The sequence below is a fragment of the Puma concolor genome, chromosome B3 (genome assembly GCF_028749965.1).
Source record: "Puma concolor isolate L17-30 chromosome B3, mPumCon1.1.hap2, whole genome shotgun sequence".
Classification (NCBI taxonomy): Eukaryota; Metazoa; Chordata; class Mammalia; order Carnivora; family Felidae; genus Puma; species Puma concolor.
Window position 1 is genome coordinate 93,502,210 of NC_141672.1, and position 16,335 is coordinate 93,518,544.

Sequence of the window (16,335 nt, forward strand, 5' to 3'; positions counted from 1 at the left end):
CGTCAAGCTATGAAATTTGGCGAGGCGGGGGGTCCTCTAAAACTGAAGCCTGGCAAAGAAATGTGTTGGCTTCAAAATTTTAAAATGACAAAATTGAAGTAATTGTTTAAATGTCTTCAGATCGTGACATCTTTTTAACCCTTGTTAATTGTTAAATGTGTCAAGTCCATATATTTGAAAACAATTTGTAGGTTAGATTCTCACAGGAATTCCCAGAGGTGTAAGAAAATTGCCTGGAAATTAAAGCTGAGACTGAGTAAAATACCTAGTGATAATTTAGCAATTATAAAACATTTTCAACTGTTTACAGTCCAGAATCATATTTACTATTACATCTGGATACAATTTAAATTTTTTTAAAGTTTATTTATTTTGAGAGAGAGAGATTGAAAGCACACGTCCATGCACGTGGGGAAGGGCAGAGAAAGAGAGGGGAGAGAGAATCCCAAGCAGGCTCAGTTCAGTGCAGTGATGTGGGGCTCAAAACCGCAAACTGCAAGAACATGACATGAGCCAAAATCAAGAGTCAGATGCTCAACTGACGGAGCCACCCAGGCGCCCCAACATCTGGATGCAATTTAGCACATTTGATTCGGTGTGGAGTGGTCCTTCAAGGTTGAGACTACAAAGGGAAACAGGGATCTCAGTATAGCTTAGGTTCTCGGTGGCCTGTTGGACCTCTTCTCATTTCTGTTGGCCATCAGTCATTTCTCCCTTCACCTGCAGTTCTTGATGGGTTGCAGTTCCACACTCCAGTCTTATTGCCCTTCCCTTCTTTTGATCCTAGATGAGTTTAATAACTAATGGAGAAACATCTAGATTTAAGATGCATTCTTATTGACTAAACAACAACATTGAACTTTGTGTTATTTGAGGGTATTCATGATTCCTCTAAGGCTATGGATCAATTAAAGTGGCTTTACAAAATACCTTTTTAAAAAAAATTATTTATTTTGAGAGAGAGAGAGAAAAAAAAAAGAGAAGTGGGGAGGGGCAGAGAGAGAAGGAGAGAGAATCCCAAGCGGGCTCTAGACTGCCAGCACAGAGCCCAACGTGGGGCTTGAACACACAATCCTCTAGATCATGACCTGAAACTGAAACCAAGAGTCTGACTCTTAACTGACTGAGCCACCCAGGCACCCCCAAAATGTTTTAATTGTGATAAGAAAGCTATAATCAACAGATTACATTTTGGTTATTACCATGGAATATGTCTTCATATCATATATACCACCAATGCCTGTATTCCTCTATTTCTGCAGCTTTAAATACTTAAGAAAAATTAAGAACAAAGTTTATAATTCTCCTTGGTAAATGTAATTGACTTTCTGATATGAATTGGGTTGTCATGTAGTAATCTCTGGTAACCTCCCACACTTCATTTGAAGAATTTTAATTCCTAAGTCATCACCTCTTGGCATTTGCAGTGATGTGATCAAACAGGCTCATCTTGTGTCTCTAATTGGTGGAAATGCATTCTATTTCATAACACAGCAGGTACAATGATTTCCTAGCATGTGCTACTTTGCAACAGGCCAGAGCCTGCCAGAGCTCTGCAAGCATAGAGCCATTTACTGTTGTCTGGAGGGTAGTCACGGTGTACCCTACTGCCTTTGGATTTTCCAGAGGCCCTGGCTCAATGCTGGGCACAAATTAGTCATCTACTTCTTGCAGCCAAATTCCTCTTGCTGTTGTTTGTCTTAGCAGTAGCTAAGGACTGTCTGTGCTTACTGATTAATTTCTTCCTGTATCCTTTGCCTCTATACCTATCAATCTGGTTTTCTCTACTCAAGTCCTTGTTTCTTTCCCTTCCATGCTCCTCTCTGCCCAGCTGCTGTGGTCACCCCCTGCATACCTGTCTTATATGTCCTATCGTGAAGAATGTCAATATACCTCTTCCACTAATGTCTTTCCATTCTTTGAGTGCCCATCATAGTCTAGACACAATTTATTTTACTAACCCTGAACTTTGCACCATGTTTTTTTTTCTCTTTTTAGGCAGCAGACATTATGGAGAGTAGCAAGAAACAAAGGACCAGGCATTTTTGCTTTTGTCCTGGTATCTTAAATTTGATTTTAGACTCCATTTTAATTCGATGTTTCTAATATCCTCACCATCCTACAATGAAGAGATCTATTTCCCTTTCTCAGGAAAAAAATGAATTAGATTTCACAATTTTGGAGATCTTTTTCTCTGATATTTCAAGGTCTTGAGGAAGATGCAAAAAACAAAATCCATTTTATATTGGAGTAAAAGAATCTTTGCAGCTAATGTCACCTGGTGTGAAGACAAGACACCACCAAGAAGAGGGGTGCTGGAAGTGCCATTCTCCTCTCTTCAGTCTTCCACCATAACTGATGCCATATTGCTTTGTAAAACAGTCACGTATCTGGTGTTGGCAAATCTATTCAAATATGTAAAGGTAACCCTATTTTAAAACAGAGAATGATCATTCAGTAAATCTCACAGATGGCCACTGGTAGCACATCTGGTACTTTGTGATAATTTTTTATTAAGTTTTTAATTTTAATTCCAGTGTAGTTAATAGTGTAATATTAGTTTCAGGGATACAAAGTAGTAATTCAACCATTCTATACATTACTCAGTGCTCATCATGATAAGTGTACTCTTAGTCTCCTTCGCCGATTTCACCCATCTTCCACCCACCTCCCCTCTGATCATCATCAGGTTGTTCTTTATAGTTAAGAGTAAATTTCTTGGTTTGTCTCTCTCTCTCTCTCTTTTTCCTTTTTTTGCTTGTTTTGTTTCTTAAATTCCACATAGGAGTGGAATCATATAGTATTCATCTTTCTCTGACTGGCTTATTTCACTGAGCATTATGCTCTCTAGCTCTATCCATGTTGCTGCAGATGGCAAGATTTCATTCTTTACTATGGCTGAATAATATTCCATTGTGTCTATATACACCTCTTCTGTATCCATTTATCAGTCGATGGACACTGGGCTGCTTCCATAATTTGGCTATTGTAAATAATGCTGCAATCAGCATAGGGATGCATATGTCCTTTCAGATTAGTGTTTTTGTATTCTTTGGGTAAAATACCCAGTGGTATGATTGCTAGATAACAGTGTAGTTCTATTTTTAACTTTTTGAGGAACCTCCAAAAAAAGTCACTGTTTTCCAGAGTGACCGCACCAGTTTTCATTCCCACCAACATTTCATGGGGTTCCTTTTTCTCCACGTTCTCACCACAGTTACTTTTTCTTGTGTTTTCTATTTTAGCCATTCTTATAGGTATGAAGTAATATCTCATTGTAATTTTGGTTTGCATTTCCCTGATGATGAGTGATATTGAGAATCTTTTCATGTGTCTGTTGGACATCTGTATGTCTTCTTTGGAGACGTGTCTGTTCATGTCTTCCACCCATCAGGATTATTTACTTTTTTGGGTGTGGAGTTATGTAAATTCTTTATATATTTTGGATACTAACAGTTTATCAGATATATCATTTACAAATATCTTCTCCCACTCATTAGGTTGCCATTTAGTGTTATTGATTGTTTCCTTCACTTTGCAGAAGGTTTTTATTTTGATGTAGTTCCAATAGTTTATTTTTGATTTTATTTCCCTTGCTCAGGAGACATACATAGAAAAATATTGCTATGGCCACTGTCACACTGCCTTGCTCTCTTCTAGGGTTTTTATGGTTTCAGGTCTCACATATACATCTCTGATCATTTTGAGTTTATTTTTGTGTATGATGTAAGAAAATGGTCTAGTTTCATTCTTTTGTATGCTGCTGTCCAGTTTTCCAAATACCATTTGTTGAAGAGAGAGTCTTTTTTCCATTGAATGCCCTTGCCTCCTTTGTTGAAGATTAATTGACCATATAATCATGGGTTTGTTCCTTGTTTTTTATCTTCTTCCATTGATCTATGTGTCTGTCTTTATGCTAGTACCATACTGTTTTGATTACTATAGTTTTATAGTATAACTTGAAGTCTAGAATTGTGATATCTCCAGATATCTTTTTTCTTTTTTTGTTTTTCTTTTTTCTTTTGTTTTCCTTTTTTCAAGATTGTTTTGGCTATGTGGAGTCTTTCATGGTTCCATACAAATTTTAGGATTATTTGTTCTAGTTCTGTGAAAATGCTGTTGGTATTTTGATAGAGATTGCATTAAATCTGGAGATTGCTCTGAGCAGTATAGACATTTTAAGAATATTTGTTCTTCTAATCTATGAGCATGCATTATCTTCCCTTTTGTTTGTGTCATCTTCAATTTCTTTCATTAATGTTTTATAGTTTTCAGAGCACAAGTCTTTCACCTCCTGGTTGAACTTATTCCTAGATATTTTATTATTTTTGGTGTAATTGTAAATGGGATATCTTTCTTAATTTCTCTTTCTGTTGTTTTATTATTAGTGTATAGAAATGCAATGGATTTCAATACATTGATTTTGTATCCTGTGATCTTACTGAATTCATTTATCAGTTCTAGTAATTTTTTAGTGGAATATTTAGGGTTTTTGATATATAGTAGTATGTCATCTGCGAATAGTGTAAGTTTACTTCTTCCTTACCAATTTGGATACCTTTTATTCCTTTTCCTTGTCTGATTGCTGTGGCTAAGACTTCTAGTACCATGTTCAATAAAAGTGGTGAGAGTGGACCTCCTTGTCTTGTTCCTGATCTTAGAGGGAAAGCTTTCAGTTTTTCACAATTGTTGATGATTAGCTGTGGGTTTTTCACTTACGGCCTTTATTATGTTGAGGCATGTTCCCTCTAAACCTATTTTGTTGAAGTGTTTGTGATAACTTTTAAAAGGCATCTCCTCTGAGTGGCTCAATTAGAGGAAGAAGACTCTTCCTCTGGGCTGATGCGGCCCTGGTTCCAGGGGCCAACGCCTAGGGCACCAGCTCAACTTCAGCTTTTCTTGACTAGACAGCCCCTATCTACCGTTAATAATCATTTCTCCATCACTGGGCTTTTTTTTTGGTCACCAGGTGACACACAATGTCGAAAATAGTTTGTCAATGATTCCCAAGTTGGAGGCTAATGTTAAATGCCTTAAGTTACCTCTAATAAATCTTTCAGCTACCCATAAAACATCAGTAAGTCTTGATGGAGATATTTGATCATAGAAACATTATAAATATGACTGGGCAAGGGTGAAAGGGAGTATAAAAGCAAAGTTAATGAGAAAATAATTGAGCCTGGAGAAACTGAAAATCTCTTGTGGTTAAATTAATTTTTTATTGAATATGCTGAATTAAAAGCCATAGGCCAAAAAGACAACAATCTTTATACAGAAATTAAAGAGAAAGTAGAAGCAATTAACTGGATAATTTAGTTTGAAGCTACTAAAATGGTCACAAAACAACTGGTATATTAATTTGAGAAAAGAAATCTTACATGAACTTAGGGAAAATTTTTTTTTGCAATTAAAAAATTTTTAAACTTTGTTATTGTGAAGAACAGGATGGGGAAGGCAGGGCAGGTATAAGTTAATTTTTAAAATTGAATTCATTGCCATTTACATTCAATAGCACGTAAATCTTGGCCTATTCTAGAGTGAATTAAAAAGAAAAGTCAGATTTAATGAGAATCAGAATAGAAATCTTGAGCCACCTTTGCATCACCTAGCTAGGAGGATGGAAAATGGCCAGTTCAGGGATGAACCTTAGGATGAAGTCAAAGACGAACATAGACAAGGAACCGTTAAGAGTTCAGACAAAGTAAATGGGCAAATACAGTCCCATTATAACCTATTGTGTCACTTAGCATGTTTCAATACCAGGAAAAGAAAACTGACAATGACTTGAATAATGAAAATTATTTGCAAACATAACTGAAAAATCCAACTATGTTTTGGCTTTCAGGCAAAGTTTGATCTAGAAGGTTAATTTTGTAATCAAGGACTAATTCTCTTCCATAATCTCTACCCCACCTTCCATTATGAAATCATCAATCAAATTGATTTAGCTCATAAAAACAGGATGACAGCCAATAGCAATCTACATACTTGCTCATTTATGTTCAGTGGGAGACAAGGTTTGTCTCTTCTTCAGTCATCGAACTCAGGTCATGGGCTCCATTCAGGTTGTACCAGCTTGAGCCACTGAGCCACTTACAGTGGTCAATGGGATGTTAGGTGCCTCTTGGTCAACCTTGCCTGGGCTATGTGTCTACCCGGGCCAAATGCTCTGGTAGAAGGAATAGAATTGTCCTGATTAGCTGATGCTGAGGATGGAGTCACTCCCATCCAAAGGGGCATAGTATGAATACCAGGGAGACAGCAAGCAACCTCTACTCTACTTCTATTTCTTAGGAAACTATTTTTGAGCTGGTCTTCCTAGTAAGTACCAGGGTTGAGATGCAAAGAAAATGTAGTCTGATCAAAATAATTACGTGGAGAGCTTAAACAGAGAGTCAGTACTAACCTCAGTCCTGTGGCTATTCAGTAAAATGAATGCCTTGGTTTTACAGGGCACTGTATACTTCTCAGAGCACTGTTACCCAGATCACATCTAACCATCACACCGATCCTCATTGCCAGCTTTGAGCAACCATCATGACCTCCTATTATAGGCAAGGTTATCCAGGTCCAGGAGGACAATGGAAGAGCAGGACTAAGAACTCAGGCTCTTCTCTCCTAGGCCAGGGTCTTTCCACTGCACAGATTACTACCAAAGGTCTCTGAAGGCATGGCACTGTTGGAAGGAATAACAAAGAGAAGTATTGTGTAGCTGAAAGAATAATAAGGTATATCAGTGTTCTCTGGTGTTGTCTATCGTTCTAAATGAGTCAAAATGTCAGAACTCTACTACATTAAGTAGCTCTTCTATCCCTAACAAAGGCACACTGGCATGTTCTCCTTTGTAATCTCTGCACTTTGATCTGCAAATCCTAAATCAGGGCAACTGATGAGATCATTGAACTCATCTCCTCATATTTTAATTCCTTAACCTAATAGCACTTAAACAAAAAAATTTTTTTTAATATTTGTTTATTTTTGAGAGAGAAAGAGAGACAGAGCATGAGCAGGGGATGGACAGAGACAGAGGGAGACACAAAATCCAAAGCAGGCTCCAGACTCTGAGCTGTCAGCACAGAGCCCGATGCAGGGCTTGAACCCACGAGCTGTGAGATTATGACCTGAGCTGAAGTCAGATGCCTAACCAACTGAGCCACCCAGGCACCCCTTAACCTAACAGCACTTTGATTTTAGTTCCCCCTCAATTCAAAGGTACTAAATTATAAGTAAGCTACATTATATGAAATCAAAAGATCTTGTTTATATTTGAGATCATCTTAAAGTAGCACACTAAAGACAACTACTCTCATAAACTATAAGCTTTGTTTTGTACTACTGTTTTAAAAAAATCCTATGAGATTCTTATGAAAGACAAGAATGAGATTTTCTAGCAAGTTTTAAAATTATCTACAGCTGTGAGATAGCACTGTAATTTTCTACTTTTCTACTCAATGACATCTTCCTAATTGCTCTAAAATGGCCTTGGATTTTTAGACATTAAGATATTATTGATTTTTGTTTTCTTTTCTCTGACATGCACCTGAAAAACAGTCATTTAAAAATCTCAGGCAGCAACAGCAGACATCAGAAGGACGAAAGCTCCATTATTTGCAGCATACATACAAATTGCTCTATAACCATTAAATTTATTATTCTTCTAGCTGTCCACAGCCCCCTGCCAGCAGGGGGTGGGGTGCTTGGACTAAAGGGGAGGGCAGGACTTGCCAGCTCCCACCCCAAGGAACCTAGCTCATCTCCCACATTAATCCATAAATGTCTCCCATACAGTCTGTACAATAAGCAGATGGAAACTCAGTTCAGCAGATGGAAACTTATTTATGGGCTAACATGTCTACATTACAACTGTGTCTTTGACTATACCATGTAGAAAGTGTATTTGCAGAATAATTGCTATCTGTGTGTTGGTGCGTTTATATTGAGGATCTAATACCCAGTAGGCTAACAAGCCTCAAACATGTTGAGGCCTTGCCTTGGGTAGGGAGGCAGTACTATATCCATGACTTTACTCACAGTAAGTCCCCTGCAAAGATAATTCTTAAAAGATTTGCATGACATTCAGCTCTGATTCTGCAGCCAGCAGAGCCAGTCATACCTGGAGTATCTGTGAAATAATGAGTTAGTTTCCCACTGTGAGCCCTCCTTTATAATTCCAATTTCAGCTGGAAAGTCTTTGAAGAGATGATTGAACCATATCGTCTCCATGAAAGCTGCAAAGATTTAACAACTGCGGAGAAATTAAAGAGAGAAACCCCGTGGAAAATTACAGATGCAGAACTGGAAGCAGTCAAGGAAAAGGTAAGGACTTGTCTTCCTTAATTTTTACTTTACTGTCTAACTAGCTGCAAAAGAAAACAACAGTTGATTTAATGATCAAGAAGTAACATTATCTGTTATAGAATTTCATTATTCAAGATCCAGGGTTTCTGCATTTTTTCAAGTGCTTTTCAATCATATTATGGGATATAAGGATTTAGAAACTAGTTTCCAGTTTTAATATGAAATGAATTCTTTTTAAAAAAGATTTTAAAAAACCAGATTATTGATATATATTATGAAGTCTTCTTTCAAATTTAATTTTATAGAACAGGAGACATACCCATCAGTCTAAAATAATTTAAGTCAATATGTGTGCAAAGTAGATCAAGGTAGTTGACTCACAATATAACACAAGTAACAAAGAAATTTTAACCTGATGAGGCTATGAAAACTAACAAAGGGATCTGAGAAAATACGCAATTGGAACAAGAATTGTGAAAGTTGGATTGGGCACATGTTGTAGGATGGATATAAAGTGGGGAGCTTTTCTGGAGAACCCAGAAGACGGAAGTTACCCCATGTGGCCTGAGCTGAATGAAGTTGTGATCATGAGGATGATGAAAAGGGCTGGGACAACAGAATTAAGTAGAAGAACTGACATTTGAATTGGATTAGATATTCAAGGAAAAGGGCCACAGAAACCTCTAAACTACAGAATTTAAATAAACTACATTAGGAGCTGAATTTGAAACAAATTTGAATGAGAGATACTAAAGCCTTTCAAATTTAGTAGAAAAAATACTGACCTAAAATTTTTTCCCTGAATGTTTATTTACTTACTTTTGAGAAACAGAGAGAGACAGAGCATGAATGGGGGAGGGTCAGACAGAGAGGGAGACACAGAATCTGAAGCAGGCTTCAGGCTCTGAGCTGTCAGCACAGAGCCCCACGTGGGGCTCGAACTCACAAATTGCAAGATCATGACCTGAGCTGAAGGTGGATGCTTAACCAAGTGAGCCACCCAGGAGCCCCCTGAGCTGAAATTTATAAACTGTGTATAATAAACTGCCCAGATCTGACAAAGATTTTTCGTATAATTGAGCAAATCATACATCTAAGCCTTAGTTTCTGAACCAATGAAATATAATAATAAATATTACTTTCATCAAAGCAAAATCATCAATGTAGTTATTTTTCCAAGTGAGTTTTGGTTGACTTTTTAGTTGGAACGAGTCCCCTGTGCTGATAAAATATTCAAAGAGCCTAAACAGTGTAGGTGAGGATATAATTTATGTTCTTAGGTATCAAGATTCAGTTAGTTTTCTTCTACCTCAAACCTGTTCCCAGATCTGGCCATTCTCATCTTCTCTTTACTATTACCCATGTCTTCTGCTTGCTTGCTTTTTCTCTTAGAATTTAATAAGCCACTATTGCACAATGACAACCTTGTCTTACTCTTTTTATTTCCAAAAATTCTCATGAGTTTTTAAAACGCCGTTAGTTTCCAAATATGGATGAAATAATTGTAATTTTTTAAAGTGAGGCTTTTCTACTTCTCCACTATTTGAGGGAAGAAGATAGATTATCATTCATAATTCTGGTAGAACTGCCCTCAACAAAACCTGAATGTTGTCCACAGAGTTACCGCCAAGTTCGCCTGAATGAACTCTTACAGGAACACTCAAGAGCTGCTAATCTCATTGTCCTGTAAGTATCACTGCAGATATTTAAGAATGTTACAGGGAAATCTTAGGTAAACGGGTTATTCAACTTAAAAAGTCCAAACTATTCAGGTGGAAAGTTTAAAAAAATTTGGAACATGTGGGATTTTAGACCGTGAAGGAAAATAAATGCCACCCTGAGACCCTGCCAACTGGAGCCCGTGGGCTTTAGAAGGCCCCACCTGGACTTTCCATCCGGTGTGCCCTACCCATGGGGCCAGGGCATGTGCCCACGTAGAACCCTGGCTTCCTCTTCAGACCATGCTCCAGGAACCTGACCCTGGAACTCCCTGCCTAGCAGGCCTTAAGTCAGCCTCTGAGGCTCATGGGCTCCTTCTCTGGGAGTGGTCCTGAGATATAGAGTCTATAGCATGTTCAGGAGGCTCTTTGCTCTGTTAGAAGAGGTCAGGGTGGGAGAAAAAGGCAGGGGACTTTCCCATTTCCACTCTTACCCTCCATCCCACAAATGTTAGAAGTGTACCTGTTGTAAATATGAATGTGGACTCAAGCAGTGATAGCTAAACATGAAAACCAACTATTTTACATTTATACCTCATGGTCTGATTCCTGTGTGTGAAGATTAATATGTCTTCAAGGTCTACACTGGAGAACTATCCACCTAAGACCTAGAACAGTCTCCCAATTTGGGTGAGAGGGTTCAAATAGCTGTTTTCTGAGATTTCTGCCAAATATGAGACTTAAACTACTGGGAATATCATTTCCATCCAAAAAGGAGAGGTATTGCTTGATCAAATTTTCTATTTAAAGAGGAGTGAAAATTTATAGTTATGCTTTGTTGCTACTCTACAGTGCCTAAGCCTATTTTTCTGGTTTATAGATATTTGTATCATCCAAGAAATATATCAGTTTAATATCTATATTCAAAATAACGTCTATGCTTTCATTTTGTGGGGGAGGGTTATAAAAGTTTCAGGCCACTGGTTATTAAATAGCTCAGATGACTAGTGATGTTACTGCCTGTAGTAATTGTCACTTTTAAAATTTTTCTTCCATTGCTGTCAGGAGCCTTCCAGTGGCGAGAAAAGGATCTATATCAGATTGGTTGTACATGGCTTGGTTGGAAATCCTCACGAAGAACCTCCCTCCTGTTTTACTAGTTAGAGGAAACCACAAAAATGTGCTGACATTTTACTCTTAATACATGAAGGATAAGAACACCTCTTAACTTAATGTGTAGATAATTAAGAAACATGTGTGGTACTTTATGTTATAAATCTGATAGATGGATATGAAAACCTCTGGAGACAATCGTACAGGATTCCACATAAATTATGTCATTTTTTTTTATTAGTTACTGGGGGCTATTTTTTTTCCTCTCTCAGCTTAAGAGGGTGTCCAACTCAATGCTACCCCTAGAAAAACAATTTCTTGTTGCTGTTGATAAATAAGAAAATCAAGGAAACCATGCTGGCTTATGCTCATGAAAACCACCAACTTGATTGTAAGCTTCTCTAGGCAAACTTAATCTTTTGTTTGCTTCTCAGCTCCAGTAGAGGCCTCAGCCCCATAGCAGGTTTTCATTAAATGCTTATTGACAGGCTGGTATAGTAACCATGGGTGGTTATCAAAGGAAAAGACCGGCTGGGCAGGAACTGTGATTATGCTTGGCCTTCTGAGAGGCTTATACCTACAAAGAAGATTTGAAAATCAATAACTGAAAACTTTAAGAAGTACTTGAGTCTACAGAATGTTTAAAGCAGTTACCTAAATAAGGTTATTTAATGTAACATAGCTTATATACTTAGAGTGATCTGAGCGATCATTGATAACATAGGGCTTCAATTTGCTGCTGACTGAAGAGTATGTTAGCTGGATTAGAAGGCAACAATATTCCAATTAAATAGACTAGATTCCATTTTAATAGATAAACTTCAATTGTTTCACCTGCTAAATATTTTGAAATCTCCATCATAGTACATTGCATATTTTTTCTAATTAAGTGGTTAACACAGATGAAATCTTCATAGATGTCTAACTGAAAACCAAATACCACAAATTTTCAAACCATTATAAACAAATATATCCTGAATCATATACTTAGTTACTCTATATAGTGATTGTGTGGATTGAAAAGAATAATTAAAATGTAAAATGGAGAAACTTACAAAATTACAAAATTGTATGTTGTGTATAACATGCAAGTATTGATTTTTTTCATTTTTGTTAGTATTCTTATTATACTTAATCACATTGAAAACCCTATAATTTTTTTTTTCTGATGGATGACTTAATTTTTTTTCCTAACATGTTTCAACTGTTTATTCTAACTGCTAAAATACAAGGAAAACAATGAACCTGAAATAAAAGCACTGAAATTTGTTTGCTTTGGCCTAGCTCATGTTTTTACTTTTCAGTCACTAAGATCGCGGTACAATGGCATATCAAATGTGAGCATTAAACATTCAATCAGTTGTGGGGCTCCTGGGTAGCTCAGTCAGTTAGCGTCTGACTCTTGATCTTGGCACACAGGTCATGATATCATGGGTGTGTGAATTTAAGCCCACTTCAGACTTTGCACTGACAGCACAGAACCTGCTTGGGATTCTGTCTCTCCCTCTCTGTCCCTCCCCAGCTCACGCTGTCTCTCTCTCTCTCTTTCTCAAAATAAACTTAAAAAATTTTTTTCAATCAGTTGCCTTGTCTGAAGCTTGTTTGAAACTGGGAATCAAGATTAGGAATTCCAAGCCCAGACTCAGCTCAGGAGGATGACTAGGGAGGAAAAGGGAAAAACAGTCAGCAAAATTTAAGCAGCAGGCTAGCCGCACTCCAAATCCAGGACTGTTTGCCTAACTCAGCCCCGTATTAAGCCATCTCTCTTGAGCCCTACAGAACTGAAATCCAAAGACTGTATGAGATGTGGTCCCTGTGACCAGGGGAAGGAGCATTCAGCTTCTTTTGGACCTGACAATTCTCAGAAACACTCTGGGAAAAGTGAGAAGTAATAGGACTTCTGTAACAGGAAAGTCTGGCTCCTATATCCTTGAGAGGCTGTTGCACACTGGGTTCCCTGGGAAACAGACTCTGAAAGAGCATTTAGCATGCAGTGTGTTTATTAAGGAGTATTCTTGGGATCAACAACTGTGGAAGGAAAGGTGAGCTGTGATGCAGGCCCGAGGACAGCCTCAGCCAATGTCACAGGGAGCTCTGGAGACAGAAAGTTCCTTCTGAGTAGTCCCAAGCAGGGCTGAGAGGGCTGGGCCTTTATATTTATGCATTGATTCATCACTGGATGTGTGCTGCCCACGAAGGGGTGTGACCTTGGATGAGGCAGTTCTCTGCAGCCAAGGGATCCCTGAGGGGCCTGGGAGCTGAAGTCTGACTGCTAACTGCATTCCTGGTGGCTGGGGCAATAAGTCCTTCATTAACCAGGGTCTGGTATGACATCACCGTTCCCATCGTGGGGGTCCTATAAAATGGTGGTCTTAAAACAAACAAAACTTGGACTGGCCTAAGTTCAAATTTTCATCTCACCATTTATAGTAGTTTGATCTTAAACTAGTTATTTAATTTTCTGAGGGCTCCCGGCAAGATAGTGACTGAAGCGACATCCCTGGATTCCAGGTTAACAAAAGAAGGGTACATGGACTGAGAGAAAAGGGTCAGGTGGCAGAAGGGACTGTGGCTTTGAGGTCCAGAGTAGGTTAGGTTAGGGCAGCAGAAAATGGAATGGTTGGAGGCAGTGGTCAGACACCAGCAGATTTTTGTAGCCCTTAATGCCCTGTACTTGTCCCATGCTTCACCCAACTCAATTAAGCCAACCATTCATCTTCCTGTCTACACTCAACTTTCTGAGTAGGAAGGAGACAGTTGCACAATCACCTGCATTGGTGTCTAACTCTCAGTCCTCTCATTTTGTCTATGTGTCTCCACAGTATCCCCACTTCTTCCTCATCATGGCTTCTCAAAATCTTCATCACTTTTTCAGTGGATGACCCTGCCACCATCCCTACAACATAACTATGTGCAATAGACATAAACCTTTCGTACCTAAATAGGACCATTCTGGGAGCGTTGTCTTACAAGTTCTTCTCTTAATACTCAATTCTAGAAATCTTTATTTGGAAGCTTCAAAAAAAAAAAATAGATTGTAGATTCTTGGAGACTACTCTAGGCCTGCTAAATTAGAATCTGGGAGAGGGACTGATGATCTGTAATATTTTGGAACCTGCTCCAGGCAGTTTCTCCTATTCCTGTGACGTGACTGCCACCATAGGCTGATGTCTCCCAAATTTGTATTTCTCACCCACATCTCCCTGAAGTCTCAGATCCAAACATTCAATCACTAATTTTCATAGTGTTTCTCTTTGTAAGTCCTACAGATACCTTAAATGCAGGAAGACCAGACTTCTGTTCAAAAAAGAAAAACAAAAAAACAAAAAACACCCCAAGCACAGCTGGAGCAAAGACTTTCTTTCTCTACTGAGTATCCTATCTCCCCTGAAATGACCAAAGAAATGAAAATAGGAAAGATCTGCATCACAGTAGGAAACTAAGGAAGTATATCATCAACATGGTAACTTTTTAAAAAGCAATTGAGCTAGGGGGTGCCTGGTTGGCTCAGTCGGTGGAGGGTCCAACTCTTGATTTCAGCTCAGGTCATGATCTCATGGTTCGTGGGATCAAGCCCCATAACAAGCTCTGCAGTGACAGCTCCCAGCCTTCTTGGGATTCTCTCCCTCTTTCTCTGCCCTTCCTCTTCACACACTCTCTCTCTCTCTCAAAATAAGTAAAAACTTTAAAAAAACCAATCAAGCTATAGTTTACTTGGGACAAGATTCAGCAAAGGTCAGCTTGCAACCAATACTCCAGAGGGAAAAAAATCACAGGAGACTCTGAAAGACTTCCACTAACCTGTCCACAATTTGCATCTGGAGATGAGAAAGTGGAGGTAGGCCAGAGTACAGCACTGAGTGGGATCCGTTTTGCTGGATACAAAGAGTATTCAGAAAAGACCACCCAGTGAGGCCACCCCAGCACTGGAAGCAGACATAGGTAGAGTGGAGCATCTCACAAATGCCCTGGAAAGGCACCAGAAAGTTAAGTGCTTTCCACAGAGGCTGAGCCCAGGAGAAAATCAGCTTTTAGTGCATGTCTCCTAATATAAGGAAGAAAGTTCACAGGGATGGGCGATTCTGGCCCTGGGTCTCACTGTTCTCAGGCTGCTGAGTTACTACACTGGCCCTGCAAGATGATATCAAGCAGACCCCTAGTTAAGATTAAATAGGAAGATTGTCACACTGACCAAGAGGTGTGGTGGAGGTCCCTGTGTCAACAAGTCCTGTCATATCTGCTTGTCATCATTGTGGTTTAAAAGAATGAGCGCCCAGAGCACCTGGGTGGCTCAGTCCCTAAAGGATGACTTCAGCTCAGGTCATCTTGCAATTTGTGGGTTCCAGCCCTGCATGGGGCTGTCTGCTATCATGGCGGAGCCTGCTTGAGATCCTCTGTCCCCCTCTCTCTCTGCCCTTCCCTTGCTCACGCTTTCTTTCAAAAATACATGAACTTAAAAAAAGAAAAAGATTCAGTGCCCCATGGGGCCCTGGCTGACTGGATATTGCCCCCCAGGTCACTAGATATTTCTAATCCTTCCCTCTGCAGAGATTAGGGACACACCAACCTGAGGGTGAGATCTGTCTGAACTCCACAAGGGAGAAGAGAAATTTCTCTTGGGGTGTGAGTCACTTTAGTGCTACTGCATCCCAGCTGTTGACAGCTCACAACACCCCCATCAATTAGTTGCAGTAATGGCCAAGAAGTCAGACCTTGCTCCAGCCCCAGCAGGTGGCCCACGTACCCTTGCGGAGCCACCAGCTCTCCTGCACCATCAGCCCTGTTCCACTGGTGGAACCCCCTCTCCTCGGCAAGGCATGTCCAGTCTTATGCACCTCTTTGAGGATTTCTGATGTTGAAACAATGATGTCAGCCTTCCTTTTTTGTGCAGAGAAAGTGTTTTCAAAAACACTTGTTTTCAAAAAATTGAGGAAGAAAAGTAGGGAAGTAAAATCAAAAACTCAGTTTCTGCAGTCACAGAGAAGAGTTGAGTCTCAGTTGCCTTACTGAGTAGTGGAGGGATCACTACCTTGCCTCCTGAAGAATCCATTTTCTCCTACATAACTTGAGGATTCATAATCTACCCTTGAGGGGCTAAATCCGTTAAGCATCTGACTTCAACTCGGGTCATGATCGTGCATTTCAAGAGATTGAGCCCCACTTTGGGCTCTGAGCTGACAGGGCAGAGCCTGCTTCATATCCTCTGTCCCCCTTGCTCTCTGCCCTCACCCCTCACTCTCTCTCCCTCAAAAATAAATGTTAAAAA

The 16,335-nt window shown here is 39.3% G+C and overlaps 1 protein-coding gene across 6 annotated transcripts in view; it reads left to right on the forward strand.

Annotated features, from left to right (window-relative positions):
* The window catches only part of SLC12A1 (solute carrier family 12 member 1), a 109,225-nt gene extending 96,887 nt beyond the window's left edge, over positions 1 to 12,338 (forward strand). For all 6 annotated transcript variants that reach the window (XM_086710624.1, XM_086710628.1, XM_025918975.2 and 3 more), the window contains 3 exons: positions 8,181 to 8,316; positions 9,917 to 9,984; positions 11,022 to 12,338. In XM_086710624.1, coding sequence (XP_086566750.1) covers positions 8,181 to 8,316; positions 9,917 to 9,984; positions 11,022 to 11,157 — 340 coding nt within the window. In that variant the 3' untranslated portion in view covers positions 11,158 to 12,338. The remainder of the gene's footprint in view (positions 1 to 8,180; positions 8,317 to 9,916; positions 9,985 to 11,021) is intronic.
* The last annotated feature ends 3,997 nt before the right edge of the window (positions 12,339 to 16,335 follow it).